General features: G+C 39.0%; 1 protein-coding gene across 6 annotated transcripts in view; it reads left to right on the forward strand.

Moving 5' to 3' along the window:
* Window positions 1-21,993, forward strand: part of rapgef2b (Rap guanine nucleotide exchange factor 2b) — a 393,855-nt gene that overhangs the window by 289,200 nt on the left and 82,662 nt on the right. For all 6 annotated transcript variants that reach the window (XM_063046413.1, XM_063046414.1, XM_063046416.1 and 3 more), the window contains 4 exons: window positions 60-263; window positions 4,907-5,015; window positions 6,307-6,550; window positions 16,032-16,189. In XM_063046413.1, the coding sequence (XP_062902483.1) occupies window positions 60-263; window positions 4,907-5,015; window positions 6,307-6,550; window positions 16,032-16,189 (715 nt within the window). The remainder of the gene's footprint in view (window positions 1-59; window positions 264-4,906; window positions 5,016-6,306; window positions 6,551-16,031; window positions 16,190-21,993) is intronic.

Raw genomic sequence — 21,993 nt, forward strand, 5'->3', positions numbered from 1 at the left:
GTATGTTTTTATCATCACAAGATAAATTTCATACTGCTAACAAAGTATTTGTTGTGTAGAAAATGGGCGGTCACCTCAGGCTACTGAATATTGCCTGTGCAGCTAAGGCTAAGCGGCGACTTATAACTTTAACAAAGCCATCACGTGAGGCTCCTTTGCCATTCATCCTGTTGGGAGGCACTGAGAAAGGCTTTGGGATCTTCATTGACAGTGTAGAGCCTGGAAGCAAGGCTACTGAAGCTGGATTGAAACGTGGTGATCAGGTTTGCTTTATATTTTAGCTTTTTTTTGGAAAAAAAGTACATGCATCTACTTAAGAATTACATATATTATGTCTGTAGCAACACTTCACACTGCACTTTCGCTGATTTTTGAACAGTTTCTCAGATGTTATTAGCTAGAACTCTGTTTCAAAACCAGAATTAAATATTCAATAATGAACCAGAATTGCTGGGACACAGGTCATCAGTCTGTAAGAAATGTTTGTGTGATTGCTTATATCCAAGCATAATTCTGCCATCTTCTATATTTTTACTAACTGCAAAGGGGAGATTTAAATTAGTATTTCATCACTTTCCATCATTTTCTCAAATTGCAATCTATTATACTGTTCAGTAGTGTTTTCAAACCTGTATCAAGGTGAAAATAAGATGAAGGTTTGGTGAGCTTTTTCATCATATTTGCCCTTCAGACAGATAACGCCATAAGCTGAAGCACACGATTTATAAGAATAGAAATTGAATAAAATGAAAATAGTTTGTTGTGAATGACTTTAGGACTATCTTTTTGTAAACATCAAGAAAAATTTGAAAGCCATTTGCAAGGAAATAAGGTGAAATTGTCCCCACCACCCTCAGGCAATGCATTGCAGATTGTAAAAGATTTTTCTCAGATTCCCTCTGAACCTTTCCCTTATCTTAAACTCATGGCATCCAATTTTATATGCCTCTACTATGGAGAAAAGTCAAGAAGAGTTTATTGTCAGGTGCACAAATATAGTGAGCTAAAGGTACAGTGAAAAAACTTGCTTGATGCAGCATCAGAGGCACATAGGTACAGACAACACAGAATATAGATTATATATAAATTATACAAATCACTGAAGAGAAGTTAAAAAAAACTGCAAATACAAGACATTGATGCAAAAGAAAGACACAGTCAGAGATAATATACACAAAATGCTGTGGAGGAACTCAGCAAGACATGCAGAATCTATGGAGAGGAATAAACAGTCGGTGTCTTGCTCCAAGAGAATTAGAGATACGTCCATGGGAGTGGAATAAGTGGTCTGTAGTTTTCCATTACTTAGGTAGCCTCCTATAGATGCTTTCATGTTGCAGAGGGCTATACCTGTGATGGACCAAGATGTGTCCACTATTCTCTGGAAACTCTTGAGGTACCATGTTTGGAGTTCCCGTTTAAGAGTGCATGTTAAAGTTCAAAGTACATTTATTATCAAAATATACAACCTTGAGCTCTATCTCCTTGCAGGCAGCCACAAAACAAAGAAACACCATAGAACCCGTTTAAAGAAAAATCTTACAACAAGACCATCAAACGTGCAGAAAAAAAATAAATTGTGCAAAGAACAAACTGCGAATAAATAACACGTAACATTAAACGAAAAGTTGCACAGTCCCCAAAAGTGAGCCCACAGCAATGAGCCACTGAGATGAGTGAAGCCAGTCCAGGTACGATGCCATGGCTGCAGATCCAGTTCCACACCAAAGCATCTCGATCAAATCGTGTGAATAGTAACGTGCATTCAGCTCTGAGAACATTAAATAACAAACCACAGTCGAAAGTGAGTCCACGTCCATGAGATGCCGAGGCGATCGAACTTTGCAGCGTGGGACCTAAGACTCCTGCATCTTCTGCCGGCAGCAGCGAGAAGGAGACCAGTCAAATGTAGCCAGAGGGCACTGAACACCCATTTATTTTCCACTCTCAACCTCATCGATTTTAATCTTGCCCGACACATTAACTGGTATGGCATAATAGGTTCATGTTATGTCACTGACGCAGCCACCCCCAGCGATGGCTGTAGCTGCACTCCACACCGAAACCCCCGGGAGATCACAGAAGTGCTGGATCGTTCAGTCTGCCAAAAGATATATTCTTAAAAGGGAAATTAAAGACTTGAATGCATTACAGTTCAGAAGTAGTAGTAGTATTATATCTGGAAGAAGGAGACTATCCAGTAGTTTTGAAAACTGTATGCAAGGTATCACCATTGGTCACTGGCACCATGTTGTATGTGTAGAGGTTTGTTAAATTGTTTGTTAAATCCTTCATCTTCTGAGAAAGTAGAAGCATCGGCATGCCTTCTTGTGATTGTTGGTCCGGGAGAGTTATTCACTGACTACCATATTTGTGCATCTCCTAACTTTTTATGCCTCCAACTTGCCCTTCCCTGGTCTTCTCTGCTTTAAAAACATCTGTTCATCCAGTCTGTCCTCATAACTGAAATACACCATACTGGGCCACATTTTTGGTGAATCTCCTGTCCATCTACTCCAGTAGAAGCATGCCCTACATGTTGTATGGTGATCAGAATTGCACACAATACCTCAACTGCGACCTGATCAATATTCTATTAGATTGTCCCATCTGAACTCCCAGCTTTTTTTTTATTAAGTTGTACCATCTGAATTTCCTGCTATTATATATTGTGCCGTGGGTAGTGAAGGCACATTTACTTCTATGCATTCTTAACCACTCTACCTACATGTGCTACTGTTCATTGTGTATATTCTTGTATTATTAATCGTCCTAAAGTACATCAACTCAGACTTACCAGGATTAAATTCCATCCACTTTTCCTGTCCATTTTACCAACTCATCAATATTGCCCTGTAGCTTCAGAATTCCCAATCTTTTTCAATAATACCTCCAATATTCATGTCATCTATAGACTTATTAATCATTTTAGTATCAATATACAAATTGTTAATAATTCCAGCACCCATTACTGTGGTGTACCACTGTCACAGCTTTCTAATCAAAAGAACATCTGTCCACCATGATGTTTCCCATTACTAAGGCAATTTTGAATCCAATTTGTCAAGTTGTCTTGATCCCGTTGACCAATTTACCTCCAGTGGAATCAGGACTGAGTAGTATGTGGCCTTACTGAAGTCTGTGTGGACGACATCAACCACATTGTTATCATTAATCTAAATTTAATCACATTGGTCAGACAGGTTCTTCCTCTAATTATCTTTGATTGAACCCTGCTTTTCCAAGTGCAAATTAATCCTGTCCCTCAAAAGTTTTTATTACAATAACTTCCCTAACACTAAGACTTATCCCTCCTTGAATAAAGGTACTCTGTTTGCTGTCCTCCAGCCATCTGCATCTTGGTGCCAGTAAAGGTTTAAAAAGCTCCATTAGAGACCAAGGAATCTCTTTCCTTGTTTCCCATAGCAGCCTGGGATGTATTTCATGAGACCTTGGGAATTTATTCATCTGATACCATTTGTTATGATTATTTCATACCATTTTTCTCATAACTTGTTGTAGAATTCCATTGTCCCCCTCGCTGAATTCTCAAGCTACAGTGTTCTTGTGTTTTGTATGTAACAGAAAAGGTGTAAAGACTTGACCTACATCTTCTGGTTCCACACACAAATTGCCCATTTGGTCCAAAAGACTTGGATTATTTTCTGTTTGTTAACTTACCTGGGCTTAATATAATGCATCTTTTTACTATTTATTTTCATTTATCTTTGTTTCCAGCTCCATTACTACTAGTAAAGGAGGAAGATCACTGAAGTAATGCAAAGCAGAGTAGGCTTTACAGGTGGTGATTTTTGCACCGACACCCACCCATACACTCTCCTGTTACCATCCTCACCCTGTGCAGCTACCTTTTTTTCAAGATGCAGCAAGAGATTGACACAGCCATTGATGTAAGTCAGGTGGAGCTTCAAATTTTCATCTGATGCACTATGGATGTTGAGGGATGATCCATGAATAACCCTTTCAACCATCGTATATGGTTACTAGGGAGACTCATTGGGTATTGGCTGCTGTCACTTGCTTGCATCATGCTTTCCTTTAAGTTTTCTTTCATGGTTATTACCTTCATCACTTACTAATTGACATTTTTGTGTCATCAAGAATTTTGCTACAGTATTTGATCATTTTAATTGTCCTATTTATCTAACATATTGGAAATAGTTTTTCCACTTTTAGCCTATGAAATTATGAAAATATTAATCTATTTAATTTGTGTATTGTTAGTGTAATCCCAGAAATGACAGGATCAATGACAGTTTGAAAAATTAGAACTGTCTGGACCCAGTTGTCAAACTTTGGTCACATGCCTCCACTTGAAATGACAACTAGAAATTTCATTGTAGTTTTCTGTATTGTTTGTGATAGTACACGTGTTTGGAATGAAATTCTTGTAAATAGAACTATTGCAATCACAAGGTAACCTCACAAGATTGATTTTCCTGTGTAATAAAGGGTTATATAACTGAAAATCACTAAGTAATTTATTCTTTGTTTTTAGGCACATTAGAAGTATTACAACATAACTGTGCCATCAAGCCAACCATCTGGTATTCTTGCCACCTTCTACTGGCATTTTCAGTAATCAGCTCAGAGAATTTAGTTCCCATAATGTAGTATGTACAATAACCTTCACTTGCAAAACTGTTCATACATAGCATTGCTTAATTAGCTATTACTTCTCTCCAATAAAATTTAAGTTGGGTTCAGTCATTCTTAACTACTTATTTTTACAGTTAAGTAGCTTCTTGAGAGTTCATTGCTGACCAATAACTTTTTGTTGGCGAGCATTAAAGTTTGTAACAGCAGTATTAGATTGATGATTTTTTGAGACTGTCATTACATATTTGGTACAAATCAAAATGGAAAACTTTTTTTACTTTTTCAGGTAATGGAAGTTAATGGACAAAACTTTGAGAATATTCAGTTACCTAAAGCCTTGGAAATTCTAAGGAACAACACTCATTTGTCTATCACTGTGAAAACAAACTTGTTTGGTAGGTTTTCAAATACAAATGTAATTTCATACAATTCACATTACCAATTTAGTACTTTTTCTTAAGGCCATCAAAAGATAAATGTATAACTGAATTAATTAAGCAAAAATGTGCCTTAAAAGACTATTTTTCAGCTTTGGGTCCTGATAGTCTTTGTCCTGTGGTTGTAAAAGAGGTGGCTGGTGAGATAACTGAAACTTCTGATTCCTGGAAGGTATCACAGGATTGGAAAATAGGAAATGCAGCTCTTTTGTTTTGAAAGGGTAGGAGACAGAAGGCAAAAATGTACAGGCCAGTTAGCCTTTGAAATAGTCAGGGCATGGTCCCTGAACCAGCTAGGCGTTGGTCCCTGAAATAGTGAATAATAGCAAAAGGTTATGGTATTTGATTTGTATAGGGATTTCCAGGTGTTATGTTTGGATTTGCTTGCTAGCTTTATCTGTCTGTATGAGGGAGATGTTGATTTGGAGGCAGGTTGTTAAAATATATCTTGCAGTTGCTGGACACTGCAGCCAAAGTGTGGCAGAGCTGGAGGGTGTAAGTGATGAATATGGTGCATGGAATGGCAGGAAGATGGCAGCTTTGTTCTAAATGGCGCATGCTTCTTCAGAATTCTTGACCCTTTACATAGCCAGGCAGGTGGAGAATCTTCCATCATATCCTTGTGTCATTCTGCTTGTGGAAGGGCTCTGGTCAATGAATAGCAGAGTTACCTATCAGAGCACATAAAGCCTTTGACCTGTTTTTGTAACTAAGAATGTAAGTGCCTTGTGCAGTTAACTTGTGACAGAGGTGATCACAAGATGGTGATGGAGGATTCAATAATGTATATGCTTTGAATGTTCCATCGAGGTAATTGGGATATCTTTTGATATTTGTACGTTGTATAACATAATTTTCCCTTGCCAGTCAGCAGCTTGAGCTTGGATGTTGTCCCAAGTATCTCTGCAGGGATGGCCCAACTGTGGACCAACAAGAAAAATTGAGCAATTTTATTCACTGTAGAAAGATAATGCATATCAAGTTATTAAATGTGGTGGGAAAGCCATTCAAATTAATTATTATCAAACTAGATAAGTTGAACTTAAGGTTTATTTTCATGCTGAAGTGCTCATGATATGTGTATAGATGGCTGTATAGCATTTTGCGTACAGTCAGCTTGTGTATTAAATAGGTAGTTGTATGGAAGATTCCTCCCATTAAATTTATTTTGTGGTCAAAACCTCTTGTAAAATCAAAAATGTTCAGAGGTCAGAAAACTGGCTGATGTAATTTTCTGCTTTTTACACAGTATTTAAAGAACTTCTATCCAGACTTGCAGAAGAGAAGAGAAATGGTGCTCCGCATTTACCAAAAATTGGTGACAAAAAAGGCAGCCGCTACTCCATCCCTGACCTTGCTGTTGATGTTGAACAGGTGATCGGATTAGATAAAGCAAATAAGAAGTCCAAGGCAAATACAGTAGTAGGACGGAACAAATTGAAGAAAATACTGGACAAGACACGAATCAGCATCCTTCCACAAAAACCTTATAAGTAAGTGGATGTTCTTTGCTGTGAATTTTCTTGATAATGGATCACTCATGAATATTTGAGAAGCATTGTGTGACATGTATTTGGTAAAGCCAATATTTTGCAAGAATTGATCATTCTTGAATAATTAACATTTGTTGAATAAGTAGAGCATTGATATTATTGAGATAGTCCAGTGAAATTATTTTAAATATTGATCTTTCAACAATATGTAAATGAATGTGTTGAATCAGCAGAAAGGGTGCATACTCCTAAGCTTGTTTATTTTCTTCTCTTTCCCATTGTTAGTTTTTATTTACTTGTCAGTAGTTTTAACTTGCATTAATTCTCCCATATTAAGTCATTAGTACATGGAGTAATGTTAAATTATTCCATATTTAAATAAATTTCTATGAATGGGGCAAATGTCTTTAACTTCTAGAACACAGAACAATACAAATAATGCTGTGTAATATTTTCTATATGGGGTGCCCAAACCTTCACGCAGGATTTTAACTATAGGTTGAGGTAGTCTCCTGAATGAATTCACATTAGAAAATCAGAATGTGTGTAAACTCAGCCCTCACCCTGTCCTTCGCCCTCACCTCTCCCTTCCCCAACGCCCCCGTCCTTCTCCCTCCTACTCACCCCTCCACCCCCTCCAATCCCCTCCCTCTCCTGCTTAATTTTCCATCTTGTGAATTTTTCATCATGAACTGTGCTCCACGACCTTCATCATTATATCTGGATGCCAATATTTTTCTTAGAACTTATACCTGAAAACTGTCAATATTGAGAAAGGAGAATTGTACACATTTCTTCATCAGTGGTAAATGCTGCTGTTTCGATGTTGACCATAAAGTTTGTGCATAAATGTCTAATGCTGGGCATTAGAACCAGTTACCTCTCTTCCAGAAATGATTACTTCCTATTTTAATGAATAAAACGAGTAGGTGAACAACCACACCATTAAGGCATTGAAAAAAATCGTATATTGAAAGCAAAATAGCCTAATAGTTGCTGCATAGCATATAATTTCATGGTGTATAATTTCCTAACCTACTATTAGATCTCAATCAAATGAAGGAATTAGTGAGTGGAAGTCGATGAGCAGTGAAAAGATGGATTGATATTGGGAATAGAACTAGAGTATGCAATGGTAGATGATATTTGTGCCTATTTCTTCCTTCATTTTTTTTGGCATAAGTATTGTTAATTTCATTCATTTACCTGAGGTAGCAATCTCATTTGAAGTTATTTTACCTTCTGGCCATAACCATTTGAGGATGTTGAGTAGGTCTGTAAAACTCGCGAGGTATTTTCAGTCTTTTCGAGAAATGTAGCAGCTGTTAACTGTTACTATGACAAGCATCTGAGATCACTACTTCAGGGTTATGAATTTCATTCAAGGCAAGAATAATAATGCCTGATTGAGGCTGTAAAAGATAAATCTTAACAGATAAATTGAGTTCATGTATATTTTATAAATGTTATGTGCATAGTCATTTTCTTTTGTTAATTCACGTGTGTTATTCCTCACACATGTAAGAGAATTGTGCTTCATAAAAATGTAATCACTATGTTTCCATTGATTTTCTCCTCTCTGTTCACCCTGCAATGAAGGAAAAGTACATGGTACTTAAGAGAAACAAACTCGATCTTTTGCATCTTGAGGGAATTTTATTTGAACATGTTCATTGAATAATAGCCTACTAATTGCTAGGTGACCTGTTTTTCCTCCTGTGCGTTAAAGCAATATTTCTTAATTATACTATCATACCCAATTAACTAAACAATTATATTGAATTTAAACACTGAATTCAAGTCCAAATCTAATTCAAAACTTTAAGCAATTCTAGTTAGAAGTAATAAATGCAATTTATTTTGTTTTATAATTAAGTTTATAATTGCATTTTAGTTTTGTTAATGGGTCACTGTGGGTGCATTTCTCTATGGTAATTGTTATGACAAAGGCCCATTGGTGCAGTTGTAATAACTCACTGTGGCTTCAGTCAAAAGTAATTTTATAAACAACTAAGTATTCTTGCATTTTCATAAATAGGTTTTATATAGTCTTGTACTGTACCAAGTTTTGCGTCACCTTTCCATTACCATTTTTAAATATTAATCAAAAGGTGACCCATAACTGAGAAGGAAACAAGCACAGGTTACAAATTCCTTGATTTCTGTTCTACACATTACTTGCAAGGTTATAGATTTCCACCTGACCCTGTGTTCTCTGACATCACAAGAGAACATCACGGTCCATTTTCTAGACCTTGCAGTGATCAACTTCAGTATGCTTGGCTCCTGACTACCATACAAATGTTTTGTTTATGTGATGAAGCAGATTTTATTGTTCTTTTGGCCCATGTTTTTGGTTGTGTCCTGTTGATTCTCTTCAGACCTCATCTCTGCTGGGCAAGCTTTGGTTATTACATTGTTAAATCTTTGCTCAATGATCTTTCAATTATTACAATTATAAATAATCATATTTGAAAGGTGGTTGATCAAATAGTGTTTTGGTAACAAGTTTCTTGTAAAAACTTCTTGACTTTGCTGTTTATTTTTCTCCATGTAGTTTTCAAACTACCTTCACTCAAGTATTCACCCAAGAATTAAAATGCTAAAGAAAGCATGATTGAATAGTTTAGCCAATTGCTGTATGTAAATACTTGGTAGAGTGATACATTGTGACATCTTGTAAATCTTGGCAACTGGTTTTAATGTGCTTTCAGACTTCCTTCCACTTCTTTGGTCTCAGCCAATCTAGAAAAGCAGCAAAAAAAAAAGCAGCCATTAGTCTCTCAGGATGTGAATGCCTGTTTGAAAATGAATCTCAGGATTGTATCTGGTGACATATACAGTGCCTATAAAAAGTATTCACTCCCCCTTGAAAGTTTTCATGGCTTACTGTTTTACAACATTGAATCACAGTGGATTTAATTTGATTTTTTGACACTGATCAACAGAAAATACTCTTTCATGTCAAAGTGAAAACAGATCTCTACAAAGTGAAATTAATTACAGATATAAAACACAAAATAATTGATTGTAGAAGTATTCACCCCCTTTAATATGACACACCACATCACTGGTAGAGCCAATAGGTTTTAGAACATAATTAGTTAAATGGAGATCACCTGTGTTCAATTGATTGTAGTAAAAATTCACTTGTATTTGGAAGATCCAACTGCTGGTGAATCAGTATCTTGGCAAAAACTACACCATGAAGACAAAAGAACACTCCATGAAACTCCGTGAAAAGGTTATTGAAAAGCACAAGTTAGGAGATAGATACCAGAAGATTTCCAAGTCATTGACTATCCCTTGGAGTACAGTTAAGTCAATCAAGAAATGGAAAGAATATGGCACAGCTGTAAATTTGCCTGGAGCAGCCCGTCCTCAAAGACTGAGTGACCGTGCAAGAAGAGGACTAGTGAGGGAGGCCACCAAGAGGCCTATGACAACTCTGGAGGAGTTACAAGCTTCAGTGTTTGAGATGGGAGAGAACAACTTACTCTGGTGCTTCACCAGTCGCAGCTTTATGGGAAAGTGGCAAAGAGAAAGTCATTGTTGGATAAAAAAACACATGAAATCTCAGCTAGATTGCCAGAAGGCATATGGGAGACTCTGAAGTCAGCTAGAGGGAGGTTCTGTGGTTTTGTGAAGCCAAAATTGAGTTTTTTTGGCCAAACACTGCACATAATTAAAAACACACCATTCCTACCGTAAAGCATGGTGGTGCTGCATCATGCTGTGGGGATACTTCACTGCAGCAGGCCCTGGAAGGCTTGTGAAGGTAGAGGGTAAAATGAATGCAACAAAATACAGGGAATTCCTGGAGGGAAACCTGATGCAGTCGGCAAGAGAACTGTTACTTGGGAGAAGACTTCTTTTCCAGCAAGACCATGACCCTAAACAGAAAGCTAAAGTTACATAGGAATAGCTTAAAAACAACAAAGTTAATGTCCTGGAGTGTCCAAGACAGAGTCCAGACCTCAATCCAATTGAGAATTTGTGGCTGGTCTTGAAAAGTGCAGTTCACTCACGATCGCATTGCAATCTGACAGAGCTTGAACAGTTTTGTAAAGAAGAATGGGGAAAAAGTGCATTGTCCAGATGTGCAAAGCTGATAGAGACCTATCCACACAGATTCAAGACTGTAATGCTGCCAGAGGTACATCTACTAAATACTGACTTGAGGAGGGTGAGTAATTATACAATCAATTTTTTTATGTTTAATAATTGTAATAAATTTAGACCTATTTGTAGAAATTTGTTTTCGCTTTGATACAAAAGAGTAGTTTCTGTTGATTAGTGTCAAAAAAGCCAAATTAAATCCACTGTGATTCAATGTTGTAAAACAATAAAACATGAAAACTTCCAAGAGGGGTGAGTACTTTTTATAGGTACTGAATGTACTTTGATAGTAAATTTATTTTGAACTTAGAACTTCTGAAGATTATTTCATGAACTAAATTTATTTTCCCCTATTGTCGTGGTGGAATTTGAACTCATTGCTATCTTAGTCCGGGCCTCTAGTTTACTAGTTGATTAGTTCACTGCTATGCCTTTGTATTCTTGGGCTTATTCTGGAATGGTACAAGTATGGTAGGTCATATGAATTTTGTAACTGAAGTTGCAGTTTTATCAGTCCTCCAGATATTGTGGAAACACTATTAAATATTTTATAGTGCCATCTGGTCACAATTCAAAAATCTGTAGGAGGGCAGAAAGCATTACTGTTCTATAGACTTGTATCTTGTGGCAATTTTGAGGTCTTGGATTTTCACACACATTTTTCTGACAAGGAAGTCCAAGCTTCCTGAATGGAACTGATAATGGATTTTATCATTTGCATGGGGTGATTGATAAGTTCGTGGCCTAAGGTAGAAGGAGTCAATTTTAGAAAACCTAGCACATTTATTTTTCAACATAGTCCCCTCCTACATTTACACACTTAGTCCAGTGGTTGTGGAGCATACGGCTCTTGGACCTCCAGGAAGTGCCCACAGCAGGGGTGATCACAGCCTGGTCCTGTTGACACCCTGGATCACCAGTGAGCTGAAAGAAATTTTGACTATGAAGAAGAAAGCCTTCAGGTCTGGAGAAAGACAAGTACTGAGGTGAGTACAGAGTGAACTGAGGATAAAGCTGAGGGAGGGCAAAGAATCATGTTAGTAGGGAAGTGGTGTTAGGTAAATTGAAGGGATTGAAGGCAGATAAATCCCCAGGGCCAGATGGTCTGCATCCCAGAGTGCTTAAGGAAGTGGCCCAAGAAATAGTGGATGCATTAGTGATAATTTTTCAAAACTCGTTAGATTCTGGACTAGTTCCTGAGGATTGGAGGGTGGCTAATGTAACCCCACTTTTTAAAAAAGGAGGGAGAGAGAAACCGGGGAATTATAGGCCGGTTAGCCTAACGTCGGTGGTGGGGAAACTGCTGGAGTCAGTTATCAAGGATGTGATAACAGCACATTTGGAAAGCGGTGAAATGATCGGACAAAGTCAGCATGGATTTGTGAAAGGAAAATCATGTCTGACGAATCTCATAGAATTTTTTGAGGATGTAACTAGTAGAGTGGATAGGGGAGAACCAGTGGATGTGGTATATTTGGATTTTCAAAAGGCTTTTGACAAGGTCCCACATAGGAGATTAGTGTGCAAACTTAAAGCACACGGTATTGGGGGTAAGGTATTGGTGTGGGTGGAGAATTGGTTAGCAGACAGGAAGCAAAGAGTGGGAATAAACGGGACCTTTTCAGAATGGCAGGCGGTGACTAGTGGGGTACCGCAAGGCTGAGTGCTGGGACCCCAGTTGTTTACAATATATATTAATGACTTGGATGAGGGAATTAAATGCAGCATCTCCAAGTTTGCGGATGACACGAAGCTGGGTGGCAGTGTTAGCAGTGAGGAGGATGCTAAGAGGATGCAGGGTGACTTGGATAGGTTGGGTGAGTGGGCAAACTCATGGCAGATGCAATTTAATGTGGATAAATGTGAAGTTATCCACTTTGGTGGCAAAAATAGGAAAACAGATTATTATCTGAATGGTGGCCGATTAGGAAAAGGGGAGGTGCAACGAGACCTGGGTGTCATTATACACCAGTCATTGAAAGTGGGCATGCAGGTACAGCAGGCGGTGAAAAAGGCGAACGGTATGCTGGCATTTATAGCGAGAGGATTCGAGTACAGGAGCAGGGAGGTACTACTGCAGTTGTACAAGGCCTTGGTGAGACCACACCTGGAGTATTGTGTGCAGTTTTGGTCCCCTAATCTGAGGAAAGACATCTTTGCCATAGAGGGAGTACAAAGAAGGTTCACCAGATTGATTCCTGGGATGGCAGGTCTTTCATATGAAGAAAGACTGGATGAACTGGGCTTGTACTCGTTGGAATTTAGAAGATTGAGGGGGGATCTGATTGAAACGTATAAGATCCTAAAGGGATTGGACAGGCTAGATGCAGGAAGATTGTTCCCGATGTTGGGGAGGTCTAGAACGAGGGGTCACAGTTTGAGGATAGAGGGGAAGCCTTTTAGGACCGAGGTTAGGAAAAACTTCTTCACACAGAGAGTGGTGAATCTGTGGAATTCTCTGCCACAGCAAACTGTTGAGGCCAGTTCATTAGCTATGTTTAAAAGGAAGTTAGATATGGCCCTTGTGGCTACAGGGGTCAGGGGGTATGGAGGGAAGGCTGGGTTCTGAGTTGGATGATCAGCCATGATCATAATAAATGGCGGTGCAGGCTCGAAGGGCCGAATGGCCTACTCCTGCACCTATTTTCTATGTTTCTATGTTTCTAATCCTACAAGAGGATCACTGGCTTCACGGTTAAGGAAAGCAAGATTGAGAACTGCCTGGATAGGGCCAGTGAATTGAACTTGTTTTTCACCAGGTTCAGGATGGGACCTTCTGCTGTCTCCTCCTTCACTTGCCGAAACCACCCAGCCTCCCTGCATCTGAAGCCTTCTCCCTACACTCCTCCCTCCCCTCTGGTGAGTGCTCATGTTCCAAACCCCTCAACTTTGGGGTATCCTGTCTCCATGGGGATGACCACCCTCCCCCATCTGACTGTGGCTGCAGCTCAGGTTAGGAGACAGCTGTAGAGATGACATCGGCAAAGCTGCTGTCCCGGATGGTATCGGCCCAGGGTATTGAAGGCCTGTGTGAGCCAGCTGTCTGATAATTTGCAGCACCTTTACAATCTGAGTCTGTGAGTCAGGAAAAGATACCAGTGTAATGGAAGACTTCCTGCTTGGTTCCTGTACCCAAGAAGGTGACTCCATCTGAACTTAATGACTACAGACCAATTGCCCTCACATCTCATGTGATGAAAGTGCTGAGGTGCTGATGAGGCTGGTCCTGACTTACCTTGGACTGCAGGCGAGATCTTTGTTGAACCCTCTACAGTTTGCCTACTAAGTGGATGATGCCACCAACTACCATCACCTCCCACCTGGATAATGCTGGTGCCATTGTGAGAATCACATTTCCAGTGCCTTAAGTACAATTCAGCCACTTCTGAGTGAGAAGTTGCAAAGGATGGGCATAGACAAATCCACTATCTCTGGATTACTGACTACCTGACAGATAGACCACAGTCTCTATACCTGGGGTAGTTCTCTGTCTGAGATGATGGAGAGTGACACTGGAGCCACACAAGGGACTGTCCTGTCTCTGTTTCTGTTCACACTGTACACCTCAGACTTTCAGTACAAATCTGAGTCTTGTCACTTGCAAAAGTTCTCAGATGACTCTGCGATGGCTGGGTGTATTAAATGTGGGCAGGAGTTGGAGTACAGAGGGTTGGTGGACAGGTGTATGGAGTGGTGCCGGAGGAATCATCTGCTCCCGAATGTGGCCGAAACCACTGAAATGGTGATTGATTTTAGGAAGAAGACTGCAACAAGTCCTGTATACATTCTGGGAGAAGAAGTTGTGGTGGTGGAGGAGTACAAATACTTAAGTGTTAACCTTGACAACAAACTTGACTGAAAAACCAACACCAAAGCTATTTACAAGGAGGGGATGAGCAGACTCTATTTTCTAAGGAAGCTGAGATTCTCCAATGTGTGCAGCAGGATGTTATAGATCTTTTACCAGTCTGTTGTAGTGAGTGCAATCTTCTTTGCAGCTTTATGTTGGGGAGCAGCATCGGTACTGGTGATGCAAAAAGACTAAATAAACTCATCAAAAAGGCTGGGTCCGTCCTTGGATACAACCCAGACGCTCTTGAGTTAGTGGTGGAGACGAAGTCGCTAAACAAACTGTTATCCATTATGGACAATCAGGCACATCCTCTCCATGACCGACTGAAAAAGCAGCAGAGCACCCTTTCGAACAGGCTCATTCAGCTCTGCGCTCACAAGGATCGCTACAGAAAATCTTTCCTATCCAATGCAATAAGCATATACAACATTTCATCTCTGTGCGACAGGCGAACACATATCAGAGTACTATGGTCTGTTCTATTATTTCTTACATTATTATTACACATTAGTAAATTATTATGTATATCATTCTGTACTTATTAATATTATTTATTATTTTATTGCTAAGTGTGTTTTTAAATGTTGCAGTTGTAACAAAATAATTTCCCTCTTGGGATCAATAAAGTACTTATTACTATAATTATTATTATATTATTGAAGTTAATGTGTGATAAAGATCATGTCCAAAGTGTTATGAACATTGGATCTAATGCACCCTCAAGATGGACAGAATTTTGACTGTTAGGAGGTGGTGATTGAGGAGGAGCCTGGTAATGAACCTGGTATAGCAGGTAGCAGGAAAACCTGTGAATTTACCAAAGTTGGATTTTCCTTCTTTCTTGAAAATTCAAGAAAGTAAGATTCAAGATAGGACTCTGGGGTCCAATAGCACGTGTCCTCTTTCAGATGTTAATTATTTGAAATGCATTATCTCTGGGATCACAATAAAGATTGGGTTTGAAAAATCACAAATATGTGGCCTTCACGTGAGATGAGATGATTACATCGATACCAAACTACAGTAGGAGTATCTTTTAGGTCTATGGTAGCTCAGGTAGTTGCTTGCTCAGGGGAGACGAAGTTAATATGAAGTGCTTGGTTTCACAGCATTGCTTGATTCAATGTAAGCATTTATTGAAGTTACTTAAGGACATGGAAAAACAAGAGCAGGAGTAGGCCATTCAGCTATTTATAAAAATCATGACTGACAATCTTGGTCAGAACTACTTTCCACTTCCTCCTCAAATATGTAGTTTCCATTGTGGTTTAAAGTTGAGCAAATAGTATTTAAGTGGAAGGTTGGGGAAAAAAGCACTTGAACACAGAGTAGGAGGATGTACCTGTGAGGAGAGTCAGTGCAAATTAGGGAAAATTCATGTGGAGAGTAAGTTCTGGCATTGATTTGTTAGACTGGTGTGCTTTGAATTCTCTTTATTATGCTTGTGCAGCATATGTGTAGCTTAAGTTTGGCGGTATTTATCCAGTTTTGTGCTTCTACTTCCTACAGTGATATTGGTATTGGTCAATCCCAGGATGACAGCATAGTTGGTTTAAAACAGTCCAGACATATTGCACCTGCACTGCCTGTAAGTGGAACCTTATCATCTAGTAATCCTGACCTGTTGCAATCTCATCATCGCATTCTCGATTTTAATACTACACCAGGTGAGTAAATTCTAAAACTCAATTTCCTGCCTAATCTGGATAATTCTTGCATATTCTCTTTCTTTTTTTATATTTAAGAGGGAAGAATCTTTGCTCACTATGTTTTATTCCGTGTCATTTACTGAAATAGCTATTTTAATCGGTGATGATAAATTGTTGGCTAATAACTGAAATTTTGATGGTCGATTAAGAATTGGATTTTAACCAGTCCCTTAGTCTTAATAGATTTCATGATGTAACTTAACTGTAATGGTGTCTTTCCTTTATAAAACCCTAAATTTTAAAATTAATGACAAGTACACAATTATTCATAGAATTATTACATTTCTTTTGTCCCATCAACCAGTATATCATTAGTCAATTTGCAATAAAGTTTTATTAGCTTTGAGGCAGTAAGTATAAATATTTAGAGTTGTGTTGTTGTATACTCACTTTCGTTGAATATATTATTGAGATTGCAACCATTTTTATTCCCTTTAAATAGTATGTTTACATTGAGTTTATGTACCATATTGCAGATTGATTCCTTATATGTTCTTCTTAAGGCGTAACTTTTATATTCTTAATATATTTGTTTACAATTCAAATACGTACTAGCTCTTCACTGCAAACAGCATAGAATTCTCCCTGTAGTTTTGGAACATAACAGAAGCCATGCACTATGTTGATAGACTGGTTGCTGAATTTTTATTCTCTGATAATCTGATTTATCATAATAATAATAATAATGAACACCAGAATTTTAAAAAATGTTCACCCTCATCATTTTGTAGTTTTTATCTGTTAAATTGAAAGGTAAACTGAATTGCCCAGAGGCTGTGAGGAGTGTTTGCTTCTACCTTGTTAAATAGTTTTTATTGGTTTAAGATTGACCGCACTTGAAGATCTCATGATATGGTCTGTGTGAGTCTGAACGTGGATTTTATTGAGCGCAACTTATTAACTTTGTCTGTGATCTTTGCGGATGCCATAGCAGGAATATAAAACAAAAGCAAACAAATGACAATGTTTTAAGTTTTCACTGGACCTCAGTTGAATTTGATGCATAAATCTGATAAATATGTTTTCCTAAACACTGGAGATTCTGCAGATGCTGGAAATCCAGAATAACACACACAAAATGGTGGAGGAACTCAGCAAGTCAGGCAGCATCTGTGGAAAGGAAGAAACAGCTGATGTATTGGGCCGAGACCCCAAATGGGTTCTGACGAAAGGTCTTTGCTTGAATCATTGACTGTTAATTCCTTTCCATAGATGCTGCCTGACCTGTTGAGTTCTTCCAGCATTTTGTAAGCATTTTTTTTCCTGCTATACTTTGGCTATTTTAAAGTTGAATCTCAAATCTTGCTGTTGTTTCATCTATTATTTGGTTACTCTGCTCATGGCCAAGTACTATTAGCTTCATTTGAGGACTTTCTCTGTTTGATATAATATGCTGTTTTCAGTGTGTTTTATCTTCAAGCAATCTTTTGAAGGGATTGATATATTGAAGATTTGTTAATCTGAATTATACAGGTTGTAAGTCATCATGACATACAGCATACTTACTATGAATTGCTTTGTGGTTCATTTCCCAAACCTTAATGAAAAGCAGCTGCAGATTGTTAATGGACACACGTAAAAGGATAGGTTATAGGGAAAGTAAATAGAACAATAGAAATAAGTTGGAATAGAATTCCTTTGACAGCTGGTATATACTTGATGGGGCTAATATTCTCCTCCTGCATTGTAAGGAAATATGAAAAGTTCTTCGTTCTGTAGACTGTTGTTCATTTAAAGCAGCAGCAATAACAACTCATTTGTTAGAAAAGACAGAGCCATTTACTTTGAAAGCTATTGATGTACAATATGCAGCAGTTAAGAGTCCCATTCGTTGTGAGTTCAGCCATTGCATAGGGAGGACCTATGAATAAGACAGCTGGAGCTGCACTGTGAAAGCATGTACCAGGAGGATCTGTAGCAACAAAAGGAAAATGATGACAAGAGCCCATTCAGTCTCAGTCACAAGAGCCTGATGTCTGAAAAGCAACATTGTAACTGTTCAACAAAGTGCATGATCTTTAAGTATTAGTGGTGTCTATAAGATTCGTCCCCCGATAACAGAGGTTTCTCACAGCAAGGCATGAAGCATGAACTGTCATTCCTAAACTTGGCTTGCAATGACATCCCTGTGTTTAAGGTCTTCAAAATTCAAAGAGCAACTCAGCTCATTGGCTTCTTGTTCTTCAAGTGGCTTTGGACTTACCATTATGTAACTCTGTTGGAGTAGAATTTCTGAGTAAATGTAATACATAATATAATAATCACCATTATAAGCATTTAAATTATTGGCACGAGGCTATTGCCCTTGCTAACATAAGGGACCGTAAGAATAAGCAGGATGCCATTGGCATAATTGAATATCTTCTGAAGTCAGATTGAATAAAGTAGCTTGGATAACACTAAGTGACTTTGTGATATGATACCCCAGACTGCTCTTGTACACCCTGTCTTGATGTGCTTTCCTCACCTTGAGATGGATAAAATGGGATTTTACATGCTTGCAGCCCATGACAATAGAGTAAGATTAGCATCTTTCTTTTGGAAGCCAAAAATTGCCATACTGTTTTCATAAATGGATAATAAAAGGTTCAAAGGTCAGAGAAATGTATACAATATACATCCTGAAATGCTATCTCTTCGCAAAACATCCGCGAAAACAGAAGTGCCCCAAAGAATGAATGGCAGTTAAACATGAGAACCCCAAAGTCTCCCCCCAGCTTCCCCCCCCTCCCACATGTGCGGCAGCGAGCAGCGATCCCCCTCTCCCCACCAGCAAAATTAAATGTGCATTGGTACAATCACCAAGCCCAAGCATGTGCTAAGCAATAAGCGATAGCAAAGACACAGACTTTGCAGTTACCCCAGAAGTTTTGCATTTCATCTGGTTCTCTCTCTCCCTGTCAAGGGAGAGGGAGGTGTCCCCATTTTCACAGCGGGCGGGAGACATAACAAAAACCCACTGGTTTATGATCTTAAAAGTCCGTTTCGTCATTTTGTCCGACTCCTGTGCCCGAGTATCGTAAAGACCTCGGGTCTTCCGGCTCACAGCAAAAGATTTTCCGGCCTCCCCGGCAACACACAAGTCTCCGGCCGTGACACCGACCCTCGATCTGCCTGTCTCCAAAGCCCTGAGATCTTAGGCTTCTGAACACGATCGAGCTTCTCAGGCCAAACCCTTGGCATGTGGAATAGCGGCCAGTCGTGGAACCCCGAGAGCTGGTCCCATTCCCGCAAAAACCGAAGCTTGTGTGTAACTCCAAGTCAGAGTCTTCAAAAGAACCCTGAAAGGAAAATATAAAGATATTAAAGGTAGAAATAGAGCTGTTTCCGAAGATGCAAGCAAAGGAGTTGCCGTTAGGTGCCATCATTCCTCCTAAGCTCCACCCCTTGTTTGATACAAAACATTAAGGAGAATTAAAATTTTCAAAATCATTAAGTAATCTGTAAGTCAACACAACAGAATAGCTTCAGTGATAAAAATTAAGGTTTCATAACTCTTGAAGAATACTCTCACTTCCCAAGCTAGAAGGAACCAAAATCAAAATTGGAAACTGTCATAAATTCTTCCAAGAAGCTGCCAAAGTTTCTGTTAAGCTCATTTTACAGTCAAGTATATCAGGCAACATGGAGACAGAATTGAAAAGGAGGGTAGTGAATACAGGTAGTAGATTAAAAATATCAGGTGGTGCTGGATTCCAAGAGTAGGAATTTATACAATGCGTACAAGATGGCTTTTTCGAACAGTTGTGGTCAAGCCCACTAGGGTAAAGGCAATCCTGGATTTGGTGTTATTCAACAAACAAGAGTTAAATAGAGAGTTTAACGTAAAGGAACTCTTAGGCTTAATATGATAGAATTCACATTGCAATTTGAGAGGGAAGGTGCTAAAATTTAATGTATCAGTTTCACGGTTAAGTAAAGATAACTACAGAGGTATGTTTCTGGGTATATTTAAAGCAGAGATTTATAGATTCTTGATTAGCAAGGGCATTAGGTTATGGGGAGAATGCAAGAAAATGGGGTAGAGAGTGAATCCATAATGGAATTGCGGAGCAGGCTCGATGGATCAAGTGGCCTAATTCTGCTCTAATGCCTTAAGTCCATCACTTGTAATTCAATTATTTTTTAAATCTCCCAATCATTTTAAAACATAAGAACATAAGAAATAGGAGCTTGAATAGGTCATCAGGCCCATCAAGCCTGCTCCACCATTCAATAAGATCATGGCGGATCTGGTTGTCGACTCAGTTCCACCTCCCTGCCTTTTCATAACCCTTATTTCCTCTGTTATGTAAAAATCTATCTAATTCTGCTTTAAGTATATTTAAGAGGTAGATTCTAATGTTTCCTCGGTGAGAGAATTCCACAGATTTACTGCCTTCTGGGAAAAGCAGTTTATTTACATGTGACCTTAGTCTATTCCCCTGAATCTTGTTCCCTAATTCTAGTCGACATCTATTTGCAGAGTAAATAATCTTGTGCTTTGCAACGATAATTGTACAAGTAGTCTAGTGTTTTTTGCTGGATGTGCCACAGTTATTTAGCTAGGAAGTCTAGGAAAATGCAAGTTGTACAAGGTGATCAAGTCTACATTGGTTACTTTAAATGGCTGCATACTTAAATTAGCAACAGCTTTTCCTTATGCTTGTGACATGGAGGAGGCTTTTTCCATTGATCCCATTCCACCTTCTTTGCATATACCCCTGCAAATTATTTTCTCTTCCGTATGCCCATCAAGTCCCCTTTGATTCTTTGTGCCATTAACTGAAGTGCCATTTTAACCTTCCAATATGTCTTTAGGCTGATTAAGATGGCTGTTGGCAGGAAGGCTTGGGAGGATGAAGAGCTGGAGGACCCAGAGGAATTTCCTGAGATCCGGAAGAGAATGTGCAGATTTCACACAAACAATGCCCATAGTTCGGATTGCATTTGGGTCTCTAGAATTGTAAGGCAGGAGCACTAACTGCACCAAATATTTGGTCACAAAGGAAGCATTAAAACAGTGAATCAAAATCTATTGCCACTAATGCTTTTTGTGAACATTCCTTGTAGACTTGGGACATCTACTTGTGTGGCAAGGTACTTCCCTTGTGATTGTTGTTGGCTGTTAGAAGACTGGTTCTTTCCTTAGCTTTGCGATGTAGAACCAAGCGGAGACCGACTAGTCAGGATGCCCATGATGAGTTTGTGTCCCTGATGAGCCAGCAACCGATCGAGAGGTGCCAACTTGTGCATCTGTAGACTTGGAAAGTAGGCTTGGATGCATCACCAAGCAATTGCAAGAGTATTCCTGGTTACAAGTAAAAAAGACCATCACTGTTTTACCTAATGAGGCAATCTTATGCATGTTTCAAGACATGGAACACAATACCAGTTATGAATGCAACCCCCCCACCCCCCAGCAGCTAGGTGAGTAGGGCCCTGCAGAGACTTTTGGGCTAGACAAAACCCCAGGCCAAATACTTGTGGAGTATGCACACCAGCTCACTGACAGCTGCACAGTCATCTTCACTCTTCACTCATCCAGGCTGCTTCAACTCAGTCACCATCACCCTTGTAGCAAATAACTCTACACCTTCAATTCTAAATGACTACCACCGGGGGCACTGACACTGTCATGAAGTGCTTTGACTGGCTGGTAATGGCACATGTCAAAAACTCCATTTCTGCCACACTGAATACTCAGCAATAATCTCAGAACCACACTGAACTTGACACCATACCATCTTTCATGCACCTGCCCCTACCTAATGCACCTAGAA

This window comes from Mobula hypostoma, chromosome 4 (genome assembly GCF_963921235.1).
Source record: "Mobula hypostoma chromosome 4, sMobHyp1.1, whole genome shotgun sequence".
Classification (NCBI taxonomy): Eukaryota; Metazoa; Chordata; class Chondrichthyes; order Myliobatiformes; family Myliobatidae; genus Mobula; species Mobula hypostoma.